Raw genomic sequence first — 16311 nt, 5'->3', positions numbered from 1 at the left:
TCTCATTATGCAGTGGACTGTGAAACTTGGGCAAGTGTATCACAGGGAGTTTGTGAGTGGAGGTGGATAAATGTGATGAGCTTTGGAGAGGACTTAGTGCATTAATCAGAGAAACAATCAAAACATGTTAAAATTGGGTGATACCATCTGAAATGAAATGCATGTAATAAAGTCTGTACTGGAAAGTATATCTTAAGCATTTATCTTACTATTTGTTATCCTTCATGATTAAAGCAAGAATTAAAATGTTAGAAAATACTTCTTGCTTTGGATAAAAGTTTGGGTGAAGCAGTCTGTATTGCAACAGCTGATGTGAAAACTGTAGAATTGTAACACCTCTGACTGCTTAGTTTTCATAGAACAGACCTTCTGAATGTGTATCAAAAAGAGCAGAATACTTATTTTTAGGATCACAGATGTTAGAGTTGGCCTAAAATTTTTAGAGAGTGTTGCATGTCGCTTCTGTCTAATATTGCATGCTCATGTAATAACCAGTTATCTAAATATAGAGAAGTATGGTGCATCTCATTTCACTAAAGTCTCACCCTGAATTTTGTTTAGTATCTTAAATTATATATAACCTTTACATGTCTCTGAAAATTGGTGTCAGTCTTCTCTTTCAGTAGCTTTTCCCTTTAATTAGTCAGCATTCTGCCTAGCTGTCATGCTTGACCTTATAGTTCCAGAGTAGCTCAGAAGTGTTTCAAGCTTGTGTTTATTGAACCCATGGTAATCAAGTCCTCTTAAGAGAAGCTGAGTTCATCTTTAGTTGTACAGATTTAAGGAAGAGACGCTGCAATTTAAACACAATACATCTTTAAAGCAGCTATGCAGGTTTAGTGTAGGTGAATCTAAGAGCTGTCACCAGTTCTAGCTGTGAAGCTCTTTCAAGCTTCCACCTATTGTTGAGGGTCATCTCCAGCTGCGTCCACCCTTATAGTTTATCATGAGTCATATAATTCATTCTCACAAGAACACATTTATGCAGCCATATTATGTTTGATTTAGACTTGTCTTAGTACTAGCTTTAGAGTTTTATAAATAGTCCTAAAATTAAAAGTCAAGCAAGGCTATTAAGGTTGGACAGAAGATTTAAGCAAGGTTCACTTTGATTAAAATTCTCAAGTCCTTCAAAGGGCATATAGGCTATACTTTAAAACTCAAGCTACCTGTTTGCAGGAGCACAGAAATAGAGTGTATGATCTCCCACAGGCCTCTGTGGCATCCCTGCACAGCAGGTGTGATTGTCACTTGGGTCAACCCTCCTGGGCTAGTTTTAATCTAGTTCTCTCAGCTGATTTAAGTAGTGGAGATTCAGTGATAGTTCAGGACATCGTGTTACTAGACCAACTTAAGATCATACCACCATTTGTTCACTGTTCTAATTCCCCAGTTAATTACATAAAGCCTAAAGAATTATCCCTTAGTTCTTCGGTTTTGCTATACAGACCAGTGGATGGTTCTCCTGTAAGCCCAAGAAGTCTGCAAAAGAGAGGCAGGGCCACACTAAACCCAGTGAGTGAGTTGGCCAGTAAAATATGGGGGCTTTTTCTTACAACCTTACTGCAAGTATATGCATGTTAATTGTTTAATAATTCCTGTGATTTCATTCATGTAAAAAAAATTCTTGTAGCTGACTTTCATCTAAATCTCCTTGTGCATGGATTTGATACTTCAGGCTTTCAGAGTAAGGATCCATTTACATAAGCTTTAGTTTGATGTGTAGGTTTCAATTAGTTGACTTGGTGTCAAAATGTTGGGGTTTTCTTCTTCTTACGGTGAGAGATGAACTGAGTACAAAATGAGAATTTTTTTATTGTTCATCTTCACCATGGTTCCTGCTCTTCATACGCTTACCTTCATGCACAGAAATGCTTCTGAGATCAGAAGCTGTATGAAATATTAGGGTGGCTGGAAGCAGGATGTAGTAATTTATTTTTTTTCCGTAACATCTCTCTTATTTAAACCGCCACTTTGTTTTCATGTTGTGGATATATTATGGTGTAAATTCTTGTAGTTCTCCCCACACAGTGTCATCTACAATGCTAATCTGCACAATGCACAGCACAGCTTCTCTCCTGGGCACACAGCGTTCTCAACCAAATTCATTTTCATGCCTTTTAATTGAATAATACACAAATTCTTTAGACCTTTATTTGAAAAGTCTCACAGGGAGGAGGAAGCTGAAGTAACAAAAATAAATAAAACATAGATCTACTGTGTTTTGGCAACTAAAGGGAAAAGTGTTTGAAAATCCAAAAGCATTGATTTTTCTGAAAAATTCATGTAGGCTTTTATTTGTGTGAAAGTTTCAAACCACAAAATATGAATTTGTTTCATATGTGCTGTAGTTTCTGTCTCATGCAATTTCACAGTGAAATAAAAAGGCATAAAATGATCTGTCACTTTCATATGCACAGTTGTATCTTTTGATCATGTTACTGCACAATATCTGAAAACGCTTTTATTAAAAGACACTACTTACAAGAAACAAAAGGTTATTAAGTGCTGTGAAATAGCATTTTGTTAGAAGCATCACATTTTGTGGTACTTTCCGATGGAAAGGGAAGACAACTGTTACAGGTTAAACCAGCTGAATAGCCTTTGTTGTAATGGATGCTTCTTTTGAGTAAAAAAATAATGCCACAACGATTTTATTTCATTTATTTTTATTTCATCATTCTTGTTTTTAACTTTCCCTAGATGAGACAAGGGGCTTTCCTGGTCAACACAGCTCGAGGTGGGTTAGTAGACGAAAAAGCACTTGCACAGGCCCTGAAGGAAGGAAGGATACGAGGGGCAGCCTTAGATGTACATGAGTCAGAACCATTCAGGTGCTTTTCCTTTTCTTTTCTTTTTATTTTGTTCACTTTCTTATTTTTAAGTCTTAGTGCATGATACAATCAACAGCAACAAGTAAATTGAGTTTTCCCTTCATTTGGTAGCTAAATACTTCTTAGTAAAGCAACGTGAATCTGTGCAGCACTGGACTAATGCAAATGTAGATGGAGCTTGTGTATGTGGTCAGAAGTGAAAAAAGTGACATCCAAGATTTAACTATTTTTTAAAAAAATCCAATTAGTTTATGTAGTAGAAATAGCAGGGACTTGGGTTCAAATCCTGGGCATGGCTTTGAGGGGAGTGCTCATTTGTCATTGATGCAACTCTGGAGCAACTAATATTGATGTCTGAGCAGATTCTTTCAGAAGGCAAAGAGTTGGGATTTGGTGTAAGAAATAACTATGACACCTTTCTGGAGGAAAAGACATACTCTTGTCCAGATTGCCTCTGCAGAAGAGCTGTAAATTTAACAGGTTGCACAAGAAGTTAAGAGAAGGAAGGTGGTCAGTGTGCAGGTTTTGTTTTGTTTTACCCTTTATCAGGGGAGTAGTTACTCTGCTGTTGTTAGAAGAGCTGGTAGCACAAGCCTTAGTTTTTGAATGACACTAAGTCACACCAGGTGACTTCTTGAAGTCCAGCGTTTTAGGCAGAACTGTACCACTCCCCAGAGTGGCATTGGTATTATGATACCAGCACTTTTAATCAGAAACAAGCCTATTTGATATGGCCTTGGGTCTTGAGCCTGACTTCTGAGTTACAGTTATGAGAACAGACTGCTTTAGTGCTTGTATGTGACAAGCCTTTTTCAGTTGTTCAGTCTCAGCAGGGAAAAGTGTTAATTTTAACTGGAACAATCCACATAAGTTTTTGAAGAGGAACAGATTCAGGACTTGAGGGCAGGTTGCAAAGACTGGGGAGAGGACAGTTTCTCTCGTATCAGCTTGCTGGGGGAATAGAAGCTTTAAAAAACCCCAGAATAGTATCCTTTTAGGTAAAATCTTTTTATCTACTGAGACACAATACCACATCACAAATATTTAATTTTATTTATGCATACCCTGCATTCATTTACTTCTAAATGTAGTCATTACAATGCAATAGTGCTGTGCAAAGCCAGAGTCTCACAGCTCAAGGGACTTTCAGCTACATACATTCTTCCCAATTCAGATCTCGGATCTGCACAAGCAGACCGTTGCACCTATAGGAAGCCCCATTTACTGCATGGAGATGCCATCTGCAGAGATTCAGTTGCAGGATTACAGCCACAATTTCCTTTGGCTTCAGTGCTGCATGACTATCTGATCGCAGCATGCAACTCTTTATTCAGGAGTTTTGCCAGATATTTTGATGTTTATTGAACTACAGATGAAATCTATCGGTTTATGAATTGTGACCAACTCTGAAAGCAAGCTTTTGTCTTAAAATATTTATTCTCCTGTTGTTACAATTGACTGTAAGATTATTAAAACTGGAAATAAGTAGGAGGAGCAAGTTTCCATTATTTTCAGTTTCTTTACTCTGTGATAGCACTTTTACACAGATTTATTGCTTTCCCTGAAAATCAATCTGTAAAGTAAATTTCCTTCTTTCTGTGGAGAAAAAATAGTTAAAATAACAGGAAAAATAACTGAATTATTAAAAAAAAAGTTGAGGCTGCTGATGGACACAATTATTTGGAAATAATTGTAAGATTTTTTTTTCTTTAAATGGCTAAATGTCTCATTGACATTGACTCTTGAGAGAACAGCATTGTTGGCTAATGCAGTAAAACTGTGATGAAATGGACAAATGGAATGGCATTCTGAATTGATTTGGGTCTTGCTTTATGCATTTCTGCACCAGAACTGGAGTAGCAGTGGCTGTAGTTAGCAGTAAGTGCATTGGACAGAAGCTAATGTTGCTGCTATAATTAGGTTCTATCCTTTGAGCCTATGAGAGGTGATTGTTGCTTATTTATACCATGAATAGTGTATTAAATTAAAAGCAAACCCAACAAGGCATAGAAATGCAATTCTTTTCTGCTGTAGTAATTAATCAGTGTATGTACAAATCCCATCTGGATTTCTCCCCCCCCCCCCCCCCCCCCCCCCCCCTTTCCCCCCTCAATATTTTTTATCATTTGATCTTGTTTTAAATCTTCATTTAGCTTTAGTCAGGGCCCCTTGAAGGATGCACCAAACCTGATCTGTACCCCACATGCAGCCTGGTATAGTGAACAAGCCTCAATTGAGATGCGGGAGGAAGCAGCACGAGAGATCCGAAGGGCGATCACAGGTACTAATTCACCTTATTAGCTCCTTCACCACATATTTCTTTTTAAGAAAATTTTTCATTCTTCAGTCTTGAAAGATGCTGAAAAGAACCAACCCTAGGTTTTGTTTACCATTTCTAATATTTGGAATGTAGAAATGAGCAAATACCCACTAAGTCTTAGAACTGGAACAGATCATTTTGGAGACTCATTGCCATCGCGGAGAAGGCAGACACTGCAAAATAAGTACTTTCTCCATATAACAGAAATCTACTTATATGTGAAAAATGCAGTTTTTTTCTTGTTGTTGCTTGTAAATATTTACCCACTTGATGGGTTTGACTGCAAGTCATCCAGATATTGCTGGTATCTTTCATAGGTTTTCCTAGGTGCCCCCTTATACTTGTCATGAGCCGTTCTGTTTCCTGTATTCTTTTCTTTTTGGCTCCTTTGTATTTTCCAAAGTTCATCCAAATTTGTCTTAGAGGACAGTCTGGAATTTCAGTGTCTTTTAAGTCTGTAATGTTCAAAAATATCTAGGGCTTCATGCTTGCTGTTCCTAGTAATCCTTATATCTCCACAAGTCATTCTGTACATCAAAACAAAGTTTTCAATACTTTGTTGTGAGAATACTGTTTTTAGATGTTCCTGTCTTTAAAGCATTGCTAAAGAAGTCATAAAGAGCAAAGTCTCTTTGTTATATAACTACCATGTAATTGTGAACTCTTCACATAAAGGAAAACAGTTATGTCTTGAACATGCACTGCTAATAAATAAAATGAGGAGAGTGAGCCATTTGGCATTGGTTTGAATCCCTTGTAGCCTAAAATAAAAGGAAGGATTTTCATACTGGAAAATGATTCATTAAGCACTAATGTTTTCTCTTTAGTAGGACTTTGCTGTTTCCCCCTTGGCAGTATAGACTGAATGCTCTGCAGACATGAAGGGCCATCTGTGTCACCTTGAGAGTAGCTCCGTGCCAACACACTGCTCTGTTATACAACAGCACTAGCAGTAGCTTTGCCTGTATCTTGTGCCTGGAGAGGCTGCACAATTTAGTTTCACTTATAGCCTGTGCAGAAAAAAGATTCTCCTGAATGGTGATTAAAGGCACCTCTTAAAACTCCTAATCCAAATTGCCCTTTACGGGACTATTTTTCTCTGGTTTTCCCATTGTTGGAATCGGTCCTTGTACTTATACTCCAGCAGAACTCTAATAGTACATTCATTAAGTTGTTTTATAACTGTTGCCTACTCCCAGATAGCTCTGGGAGAGGTTGCACAAACTACATACAGTACCTACTTGGGGCATGATTGATGTGCAAATAGGCATTAATAGGCTAAGGTCTGAAAACTGAGTAAGAGCCAGCTGTAGGGAGTTACTTTTATGTTAATGCTGTGCAATAGCCCCAACATTTGTGCCTGGGATAACAGACCTATATTTTCTTAAAAGTGTGTGATTGTACTATCAGCATTCTGTAGCATTAATTTGTATTGAAGCTGTCAGCACTTCAGTGTCTGCACATGGTTTGTAGTAAGATCAGACTGAGGCCAACATTAGGGAGGTGAGAATGACATTGAATTGCGGTGAAACAAATGTAGGAAAGATAACGGGAAGTGTGGGATAAAGCTGGATTTGTGAAAGTCATAGGGGAACACAGAGTCTAGAGAGAGAAACTAATTGGAAAAAGGTGTACAGTGAAGGAATGCAGGCTATGACTACTATCTGATGATAAAGATATTAAGTAGTTATGCTCTTACCAAAAAGTCAATGACGTTCTGATGCATAAAATAAAACTAACAAGCAGAGATTATATATCTGTAAATATATTTTTGAACATCAAAGCATTCGAAGTATTAAATAAGGAGAACCACTGAAAACAGTAATGGAAGAAATGGGAAGGCAAGCATGTCAAGTGAAAAAGATCTTTACAGGTTTAAAATAAATATGGGTTTGTAAGGGGAGACTAGTAGAACATACCTACAGAAGCTATAAAAATGAAGAATGAGAGGGGCAAGGAGAAAGACATGATTGCAATTTAAAAATACTTGAGAAGGATAAGTATCAGAAGAAGAAAGATAAATGTTTAAGTTTATGGACAATTCTGGTAGAAGTTTAGATAGATGTAGATTTCAGCTAAATTTAGAAGATGATTTCTAATTAGGAGAATGGTAGTAATTCATCCATAATTGGGCATGTACCTCATCTTGTCTGATATTAAACTAAGAAGCCCTTTCAGCTTGTGCATAGGAGAGGTGGGAAGTTTTAGTGACATAAGCGCAAGTCATGGAGTAACAAGTATTTAATGTTATCCATTAGACAAAAAGCAATTCTGTGGAAAGGCTTTTCTACACCCCCTTTGTGGCCAGGCTGATGGATAGAACAAAAAGGCAAAAAGTAGTGAAGTCCTTAATCAAATTTCCAGTAGGAAGCTGGAGACAAAAAGCCTGAATTCTTTAATGATGGAGCATGGCCAGTGTTTGAAAGCATTTCTGGAGTACTATTGCCAGCAGTAGTAGGGGTAGACTGCAAATGCACAGTAAGATTAAACTTTAGAAAAGATACATTAAAACAGATGTCGGAAAAAACACAGGCTCCAATTGATGTCCCATTGAAATAGGTGGAAATATTCCTGTTGCCATGAAGCAAATGTGTGTCGTATCTGTTCCTGTCATTTTTTGCAGGGCTGGAGGTAGTTCTGCAGAAGACAGTCAAAGATTGTCCAGTATGTGCTGAATCAGGTTGACAGATTTTCCAGTATCTGAGTCTTAAAACTTCAGTTATAGTTCAGACGTTCTGCATAAGTTTTGAAGCAATGAGGAAGGGAGTTTACTGGTGTATGTATAGTTTTGTAGGAAAGAAAATGATGGCTGAGGATTAATATAGTAAATAAATGTGAAGAGCAGTTGAGATGAAGAGGATCAGGAGGACAGGAAAAAAGTGTCAGTCATATTCAGGTTTATGGCAAAATTCTATTCGGAATACTGCATTCTTCAGTAAGGATTTTTATTGCTGTTACACATGGAGGGAAGAGGAGGAAAGTGAAGTTGACAACAGAGAGCAGGAGGCTACATTACTGAATTTGAGCAGCCGTGCTCTGTATTCAAATTTTAGCTGTTGATCATGGTTTTATTGAGACCCTGTATACAAAAGACAAAGAGAGACAGGGAAATCAAAGTTATTTAGAACACTTTAACCATTATTAACTAAGTCCCAGTCAAAAGATCAAAAATAAGCTTTTCGTGTGATTTTATGTGTTGATTTAAATATGCAAATATTTATAACTATTTTTAGCATAGATACATTAAGAACATAAGGCATACTATTTTTAGGGTTTTTATTCCCTCTCCTTCACTTCATCCTAGGTCGTATTCCAGACAGTCTGAAAAACTGTGTTAACAAAGATCATTTGACTGCAGCTACACATTGGGCCAGCATGGATCCCGGAGTTGTTCATCCAGAGCTTAATGGTGCTGCATACAGGTAAGCGTGCTGGAGGTGTAAAAGAAATGCTTCCTTACTTCAGAGGTAGGTATTCTAGAAGAAATAAAAGACCTTCGTTGCATTCAGGAGAATAATCTTGTTTTGCTAGTTGAAGTCAGTCATGCAGTGCCTAAGTACATTTCCTTTTCTTATCTTGTTTTGTGTGATTAGTAATATCTGAACAATACGCAGGTTTTTGTATATTCAGGTAAACCAATTCTGGTCATCTCCAGTGAGTGCAGTGGAAGTTTGTGTTCCTTTTGCCTAAGGTAATGATGTAGCTGTAGGTTACAGAAAGACTTTCAATAATAAGCTATTGTTCCATGGTTTTGTGGCCTCCAGACACATGAAAGAACAAATAACAGTGTGGAATAGCTTGTGGTGATTATGAAAATATGTTTAAAATAGTGTTTTCTAAATTACATGTTTAATTTTTAAGCAAAACCATTTGAGGGACTTGTATTCTTAATCAACTGTGAAAGCAGCTCTTAATAATTAATAGAAAGGGGCAATTTTTTACATCTAATATGTACATTCCTTAGTTACTTTATTTGCTTGAGAGTCTTTTTCTGTCCCTTTATCCCTAGCAGCTGTTCTAGCAGCAGATTTTTCCTAATAGCCAGCTTCACACAATTTTTATTTAAGAAAAATGTCTGCAATTTTTTATCTTCCAGTATGGTATTTACTCATAAATAGGATGAAAGTGGCAGAGAAAACTACAGAGAGTTGCTTCCATCAATGCCTTGAGGGAAGGGACACTGCAGTCCTTTCAGTATTTTTTTATATCTCTTTGTCCTAATCTTTCTGCTGTCCTCCTTCATACATCTTTCCTATCTTTGTCCTCCTTTGGGAGGGCTACTCCATACTTCTAATACATACACAATTTTTTGTGTGTGTGTTAACCTTATGTGAGAACCCAGCTGTGCACTGCTGAGAAGCAAAGCTCTGTGTCCCAGTGATTTCGAATACTCTTAATCAGAAAGTGATGGGGAGATGACAGGGGGGAGTGTCACCACTCTGCCGTAATCTCCTCCTCCGTAGCCATAAACTCACAGAAGGAAAAGGTTAACTTTGATCTGATCAGCATACGTGTATCTCACATCACGTCAAGATGTTTATTTTTGCACAAAGTACCCATAGATCTAAATATCTGAAGAAGAGTATTTTTATTTGCTCAAATGAAAAGTTCAGGCACATGTGTTCTCTCCCACACAGCATGTGGTTTCGTTGACTTCAGTTTGGAGTACTCAGGATGGAGCTGAATGCAACCAAGGCTTAAAGGCAGGTGTTGCTGAACTGGGGGTAATAACTCCAAGGCTCTTAGGGCCGTTAAGAACAGGGTTACATGCCCAAATATAATGAAGTTTGTTCTCATTTTGAGGGTCGCAAGTTGAGCAGAAGCAGGCTTCACAGCTAGAAATGGATTTCAACTTAGGAATGTTTTGGGAGTTAATGATTTACAAGGTAAAGACCATATGTATTTAATTTAAGCAGGATAAACACAGAACTGAATGCCTTTTTTAGACTTTGCTTCAGTCAGTTTTTTCAATACCGAAAACTTATCGTAAATAAATTCTGACTTCACAATTCTTTTCAAATGCAAAACCCATTTTGGGAATTTTGAGGGAGAAGTTCAGAGTCATACAACAAATTGTAAAAGCTTTTTTGGAGGGGTTATAGAATAGTGTTTGAGCGTGGGTGAAGGTGGTTACTATTTTGTGCGGTATAAAATAGGTGGAGCTTGAAACTCAGGCTTTATGAAGAAATTGTTTTCAGTAGCAGTGTTTGATGCTTAATGCCTACCTGGATTAAGTACAGAATTTGAATGGATTTTTTGAAAAAAATTTTCTGTCTTCTCTTTGCAGTCCAAGATTATGTTCAACTGGGTTCTGAATGAAGTCTTTCACAGGCAGTATGATGTTTCAGATGTGCTAATAACTGTATCGATAGTCACGTAATTGAATTAGAAGATAAGACCTGGGATAATAATTTATATGTTAAAAAACACAAATAGCTCTTTCGGTGAACAAAAATTAAGGAGGCTATTTTATTCTGGATATGTCATTTACTTGTGTTTTGATATAGGACAGAACTCTTAAATTACCAGATATTATCACAAGCAAAGAACATTGAGCATTAATCAGCAAAATATAATCTAGATCATCTGAATATCATCATATTCTGTGGAAAACAAAACCATTTACTCTGTGAAATGCAAGATGCCTTATCAACACAAAAGTTCAAGCAAACGGGATCCATCTCATGAGTAAAGATTAACGATATTCCTGAGAAGGAACTATTTGTAGTAGTGTCAGTGAAGCAGCATAATATGCCTTGTTCTTGTGTTATTACTGTGTATTTGTTAGTGAGCTGCCTGTTAAATAACCCCCTGCCATTTCCTGTGTTAACAGAGCGTGCAGGTTATAGGCAAAGTGAAATTCAACAGCCAGTAAACAGTGGCTGTGCAATTTATAGACATGTTGACATATTCTTCTGCCTTCTAACGGGCAGAAGATGAGAATACCCAGGTACTGAGAAGGTACTTGGGTAAGAATAGTTAGATGTTGATAATTCAGAAGTTATTTCATGTTGAGGTGTTTCTCTGATGATTTTCAGACTGTAATGTAAGATAACAGCATGCACTTAAATTTTAAGTTCTTTTAGAACAGACTCAGTTTCTTGAAAAGAGCTCAACATAGTGAGTTCAAGGTGCTTCTGCAGTTTAAAAAATAAAGGAGATTAACATGAAAACTAAAGTTGCCTTTCAGTTTTAATTAATAGGGCTACTGTATTTTTCTTCATAAATTATGTGGGAGAAAGAAGAACATGAAGTATCAGAGGAGGTGTAACTCATCTCTTGTTTCTGCTTTCATGAAAACGTAATTCAGTGGACATTTTACCTGGAAAACATTTCAGCTTACTGCTGCCAGAGAAGGAAGATGGGGAGCAACTTTATGAAGTGCTGGAGGGGAATGTATTTGCTGGTTAAGAATAGAAAAGCAATAAATAGCAACATAAGGAAAGGTTATGTAGGATGGAAATGCCCATGTGTAGAGGCTGTTGAGTTTATGTGCCCTCCTTTCAGAGTTACAATTTGAACAGCACTTGCGATTAAATTTAAAAGGGGCAAAAATTTTGAAAAGAGAATGGCAAAATAGGGTTAGGAGTTGTCAAGCAAAATACAGTTTCTGTAGAGGGCCATGTTACTGGTATTTTGGCTACTGCCATGGTGTAGCTTTAGGACAAGAAAAGCAATTGTAGGGCTTTTGGATATTGCTAAAAGTCTGTAGGAAGCCTGTATCTGAGAAGAAGTGCTGGCAGGTAGAATCCTAGTTGTTATAACTTGGCATCCAAGGGGAATATTTTTATATACAGAAAGAATCTTTGGAGTCAAAGGAGAATTACAGATGTGTACTTTGAACTGCTTAACGTACTCATAAGGTAACTGTAAATGCTCTTGGTCCAGCACCATCCATTTTCACAAGGGGAGGTTCTGATTTCTCTTCTGGAGGGAAACACAATTGCAAAATTTACTCTCTCCTTGATTTCTCCCAGCTCCAGTGTGTTGATGCTTGGGGAATATGTTATTAGAAAGCAGACACTCTGCGTTGGAAACAATTGCTGTATTGGGCTTTTGAATGGAAGTTCTTGTCATGTCGTGTTGTGCTTTTTTTGCAAAGCACCTAGAGTAACAGATAAGCCATTTCAAAATTAAACTTGAATAAATAAAGCAGTAGCCAGTCTGAGAGTTTTCATAGGAATTGAAGCAAATATGATTAATAAGATTCAAATTAAGGTACTGAAACAAGAAACTAATTCCATTAGCAACTGCAAATTAATTCTAAGGAACCTCTCTAGAGAAGGTATTAACATTGGAAGCCCCGTAAATATGTGTACAGTCGGGAACAAAGTTCTGGCCTACAGGTGGTGTGATCTTTCATATACTGGTTATCCATGCCAGGTTACAGTCACTGGTGTGATCTGTAGGAATCTTTCTCACGAAGACCAGGCCAGTGTGTGGTCCCTGTGCCATGTTGGATAGCCATGCTGAGCCCCTCTGGCACAGCGTTTGCAAAAAACGTTTCTATGATGTTTCAGTGGTAGAAGAAAAAAGAACAAATAAATGTGCTTTCATCCAGCTTTTTTCATCCTCTGAGTTTTGTATAAGTTCTGCACTAATTTTCTCTCGGATTGAGGGAATTTAGGATGAGCAGCACAAACATGCATTACTTTAGAAAAGACCCTACTGAAATGGGGTGAAATTTTCAGATGCATTTAGCGTTGAACTCTGAGAAGAAAATCAACATCAGAATAATGTGATATTTGAAAAAGCTTGACTAGGCTACAAGTGCCTTTTCTCCCATTTAGTTCTAAGTAAATACTAGGGTAGCAAATGCCAGAGTAAGTAGTAGGTTTGTGTGTTTAAGGCTTTTAAATGGATAACGCTCTCACTAGGATGTTTGGGTGAGCAGAACATAGCAGGAGACAACAAGTGATGAGTGTGCAGCTTTATGATGGGGGGGGAGCCAAGGGCCAGTGTTAGTGGCCAGCGTGAGATACCTCAATTCCCCTTTGCAAGTTATTTGACTAAGGGGAAAACATACTTTTGTTAATTGTATTCATGCGTAGCTGTTGTTCATATACAGCGCTGCGAAATATCAGTGTTCATCAAACTCATCTGAGCTTTGGGATTGAAGCAGTAGATTTGCAAGACTGGTTTTAGCCTGATAATATAAAAGCCATCATAAAATCAAGCTGAATCAGGGGGTGATTTTTTTGTTGAATTTGTAAAATATGTAGTCTTTGGTGTTCATCCAGATAGCGAGGAATCTTTAAAACCATCCATAGGTTTTTGTGTTTGCATCTCTCTTGTAGTCTGCCTAAAGCACTTATGCTATCTGTAACTAGTACTGGTTCTTTCAGACAAGTACAGTGACAAGTTTGCTGAAAAAGTTACTAGGGTGCAGTAGGCTTGAATTTGTCATCTTAAGAGTGTGTGGTTATGATTTCTGTTCTGGTGAACTATCAGAAAGCTTCAACTGCAGGATTAGTTTAAAGAAATAATTTTTCAAACCACAACAATGAAATTTTAAAATTCTACATGAGAATGAAAGAGAAGAAAAATCCCTAAAGGTCAACTTGAGGAAAAGTCTTAGAGGACAGATAGGTATTGCACAGACCTATCCTGAATTACTTCTTGTTGAGGTGTACTTCAAGAGCAATACTTCCAGGTTGTTTCCATTGCTAGAAATTCCATTCATCCTATTTAACCTGAAATCTAAAGAAACAATCTAGGAAACCTTTGTTTCTGATTTCGGTAAAATGCAGCATCTTTTGCTTTATTTAGCAGCATCTACCTAAGGTATCTCATCTGGAGCTTAACACACTGTCTGTCTCACTGGTCTGAAAACACAAGCAGCATCTGCATAGCTCTAGAAGGAGGCAAGATGGACTTCCCAGTCAGTCAGCCCCTGGTTTTAATGTATGTTCTCGTTTTCTTCTCTCAGCAGGTATCCCCCAGGCGTTGTAAGTGTGGCTTCAGCTGGCATACCAGCAGCAGTAGAAGGAATAGTCCCCAACCCCATGTCTTTATCACACGGCCTCCCTGCTGTAGCCCACCCGCCCCATGCTCCTTCCCCCGGCCAAACTGTCAAACCAGAAGCTGATAGAGACCACCCAAGCGACCAATTGTAGCCTACGAAAACAGCATTCCCAACATCGGAGATTTCAACTTCAACATGTGGAAAACAAACAAACAAAACAAAACAAAACCCTGGATTTTGATTAAAAGCAAAACCATGAACTTACAGGAGGAGACGATTATTGTTTTAGAAACTGGTCCAATATACAGTATAAAAGGAAAAGGTGGGAGACAAAAAGAAGATTTGGAAACATTTTTTCCTCCGTATAAATTGTAGTTTGTCCCTGTCCAGTGGACTGATTCACTGTTTCTGTGTCCTATGGGTTCTTTGTTAAGCAAGAGAAGTTAGTAGTTAATTATATCATGAATGTACTTGTCTGTGTACAGTTTTTAGAACATTAAAAAGGGTTTGTTTGCTTAGCTGTCAACAAGGAAAAACATAAGGGAGGCATTCAACAAACCAATTTTGAGATTAAAAATCCTTTCTTTTATATTTTAAAACATGCCCAAAAATGAGGCAGTTGGCAAACTTCTCAGGACAATGAATTTTTCCCATTTTTCTTTCTACGCCACACAGTGCATTGTTTTTTCTACCTGCTTGTCTTATTTTTTAGAGTAATTTAGTAAACAAAAGAAAAACAGTTTCTCCTAATTTTGGCATGAATTCCCTTATTTCAAAATGAAGTCAACCTTGCAAAGAGATTTTGAGGAAAAAAAAAAAAAAGGTTTTGTATAAACGAGCATTGTGCTTTTTGTCACCAGTTAAAGTATATATTATTGGTGGTATGCGAAAAAGGCACTAGACTACTGAAAAGTAGCAGCATTTCATTGCCTACATTGATTCCTTCCTGGTAATGTGGTAGGCTAGCAATATTTTTGGTTAAAATCATGTTTGTGACTGTAACCATTTGTATGAATTATTTTAAAGAAATAAAAATCCCAGACAAATATCATATGTGTAAAAATTTTTATTTCTAGTAACTGTTTATTCAACTTTTATTAGGTTTCTTAGCTGTAATTTTTAAACAGATGCTGTCAAGTATTTCATTTCTAGCTTTACTTTGCTCTCTGTTGTTTGTAATACTGTCTTGGAAGCTTGAAAAATAAAAAAAAAAAAAAATTCTTTCCATACCATTTTTCCCTTTACATTTCGTAAATGTTGATCTTTTTTCCTGTGTTTCTAATGGAGTTTGAAATTAAGATGGATTTTGATTTGTACACCGGCATCATCAGCTACAATATGGTAACAGCTTTTATGCCACCACTGTGGGCAGAGCAGAGGAGGTACAACACCACCACCACAATAATAATAATAATAAACGTCTTTTGCCGAAGTCCAACATGAGAAGTGTCCATTGTTTTATTTGCTTTTGTGATGATGGAAGCGTGCAGCGGGACGTAATTGTATTTGCTGTATTGATAGAGTTTGTTTCTTTGAGCACAGGCAGAAGTGTTTTCAAGGCAGGTTGGATTTCAGTTGGAAGCTGGTTTGGCCTTTCCTGTGCTCCTGGATAAGATGTCGTTCATCCCTACGCAGTTTCAGAAAGCAAGACAAAAGTTTAGCTGCTGCAAGAAGGAAATCCAGGATGGGCAAAAGTGAACTTGGACATAAACCTCCTCAGTAGTCTGTTTGTTCACTGTGAACCTGAACTAGTAACTGTGGACCTCAGGTTAGTGAGCTGCTTTTGTGGGATCTGTGAAAAGCTACTGTCCCCCTTTCCCACAGGTCTACAGAGCCGCCTCCATTTCTGTTAGGAAAATGTTAGGAAGTTGCAAATCAAGAAAGGCTGAAACTTGTGCATCTGTACCCAAGGAGCGCTATATAAAGTGAGATTTTTGTCTCCATAGAACCAGTGGAAGGTTTTTGCCTTGAATATTTAGAGCAAAAAAGGTCATCCATTACAATTTATTTAATAGTAAAACCATTCCTGTCCTCTCCATGAAACAAAACAGAAAACAGCCCTAAAGCTGCGACTTATCTCAGTAAAGACACTTCTAACAACTTTGTGACCAAAAACTTTCAGAAAAGTAAATGCAGTCTCCTGCACTTGAAGTAGGATTTCATATTTCATTGGTAACTCACATTTTAAGATG

At 37.4% G+C, this 16311-nt stretch overlaps 1 protein-coding gene across 9 annotated transcripts in view; it reads left to right on the top strand.

The window, feature by feature from the left end:
- The window catches only part of CTBP1 (C-terminal binding protein 1), a 247211-nt gene extending 231659 nt beyond the window's left edge, over positions 1 to 15552 (top strand). For 8 of the 9 annotated variants that reach the window (XM_074904348.1, XM_074904350.1, XM_074904356.1 and 5 more), the window contains 4 exons: positions 2704 to 2834; positions 4988 to 5115; positions 8459 to 8576; positions 14084 to 15552. In XM_074904348.1, the coding sequence (XP_074760449.1) occupies positions 2704 to 2834; positions 4988 to 5115; positions 8459 to 8576; positions 14084 to 14270 (564 nt within the window). In that variant the 3' untranslated portion in view covers positions 14271 to 15552. The remainder of the gene's footprint in view (positions 1 to 2703; positions 2835 to 4987; positions 5116 to 8458; positions 8577 to 14083) is intronic. The other variant, XM_074904351.1, reaches the window with a different exon arrangement.
- The last annotated feature ends 759 nt before the right edge of the window (positions 15553 to 16311 follow it).

The sequence above is a fragment of the Athene noctua genome, chromosome 4 (assembly GCF_965140245.1).
Source record: "Athene noctua chromosome 4, bAthNoc1.hap1.1, whole genome shotgun sequence".
NCBI classification, from domain to species: domain Eukaryota; kingdom Metazoa; phylum Chordata; class Aves; order Strigiformes; family Strigidae; genus Athene; species Athene noctua.
Note: the sequence above shows the minus strand (reverse complement) of the source record. Positions and strands in the feature narration are given on the sequence as shown.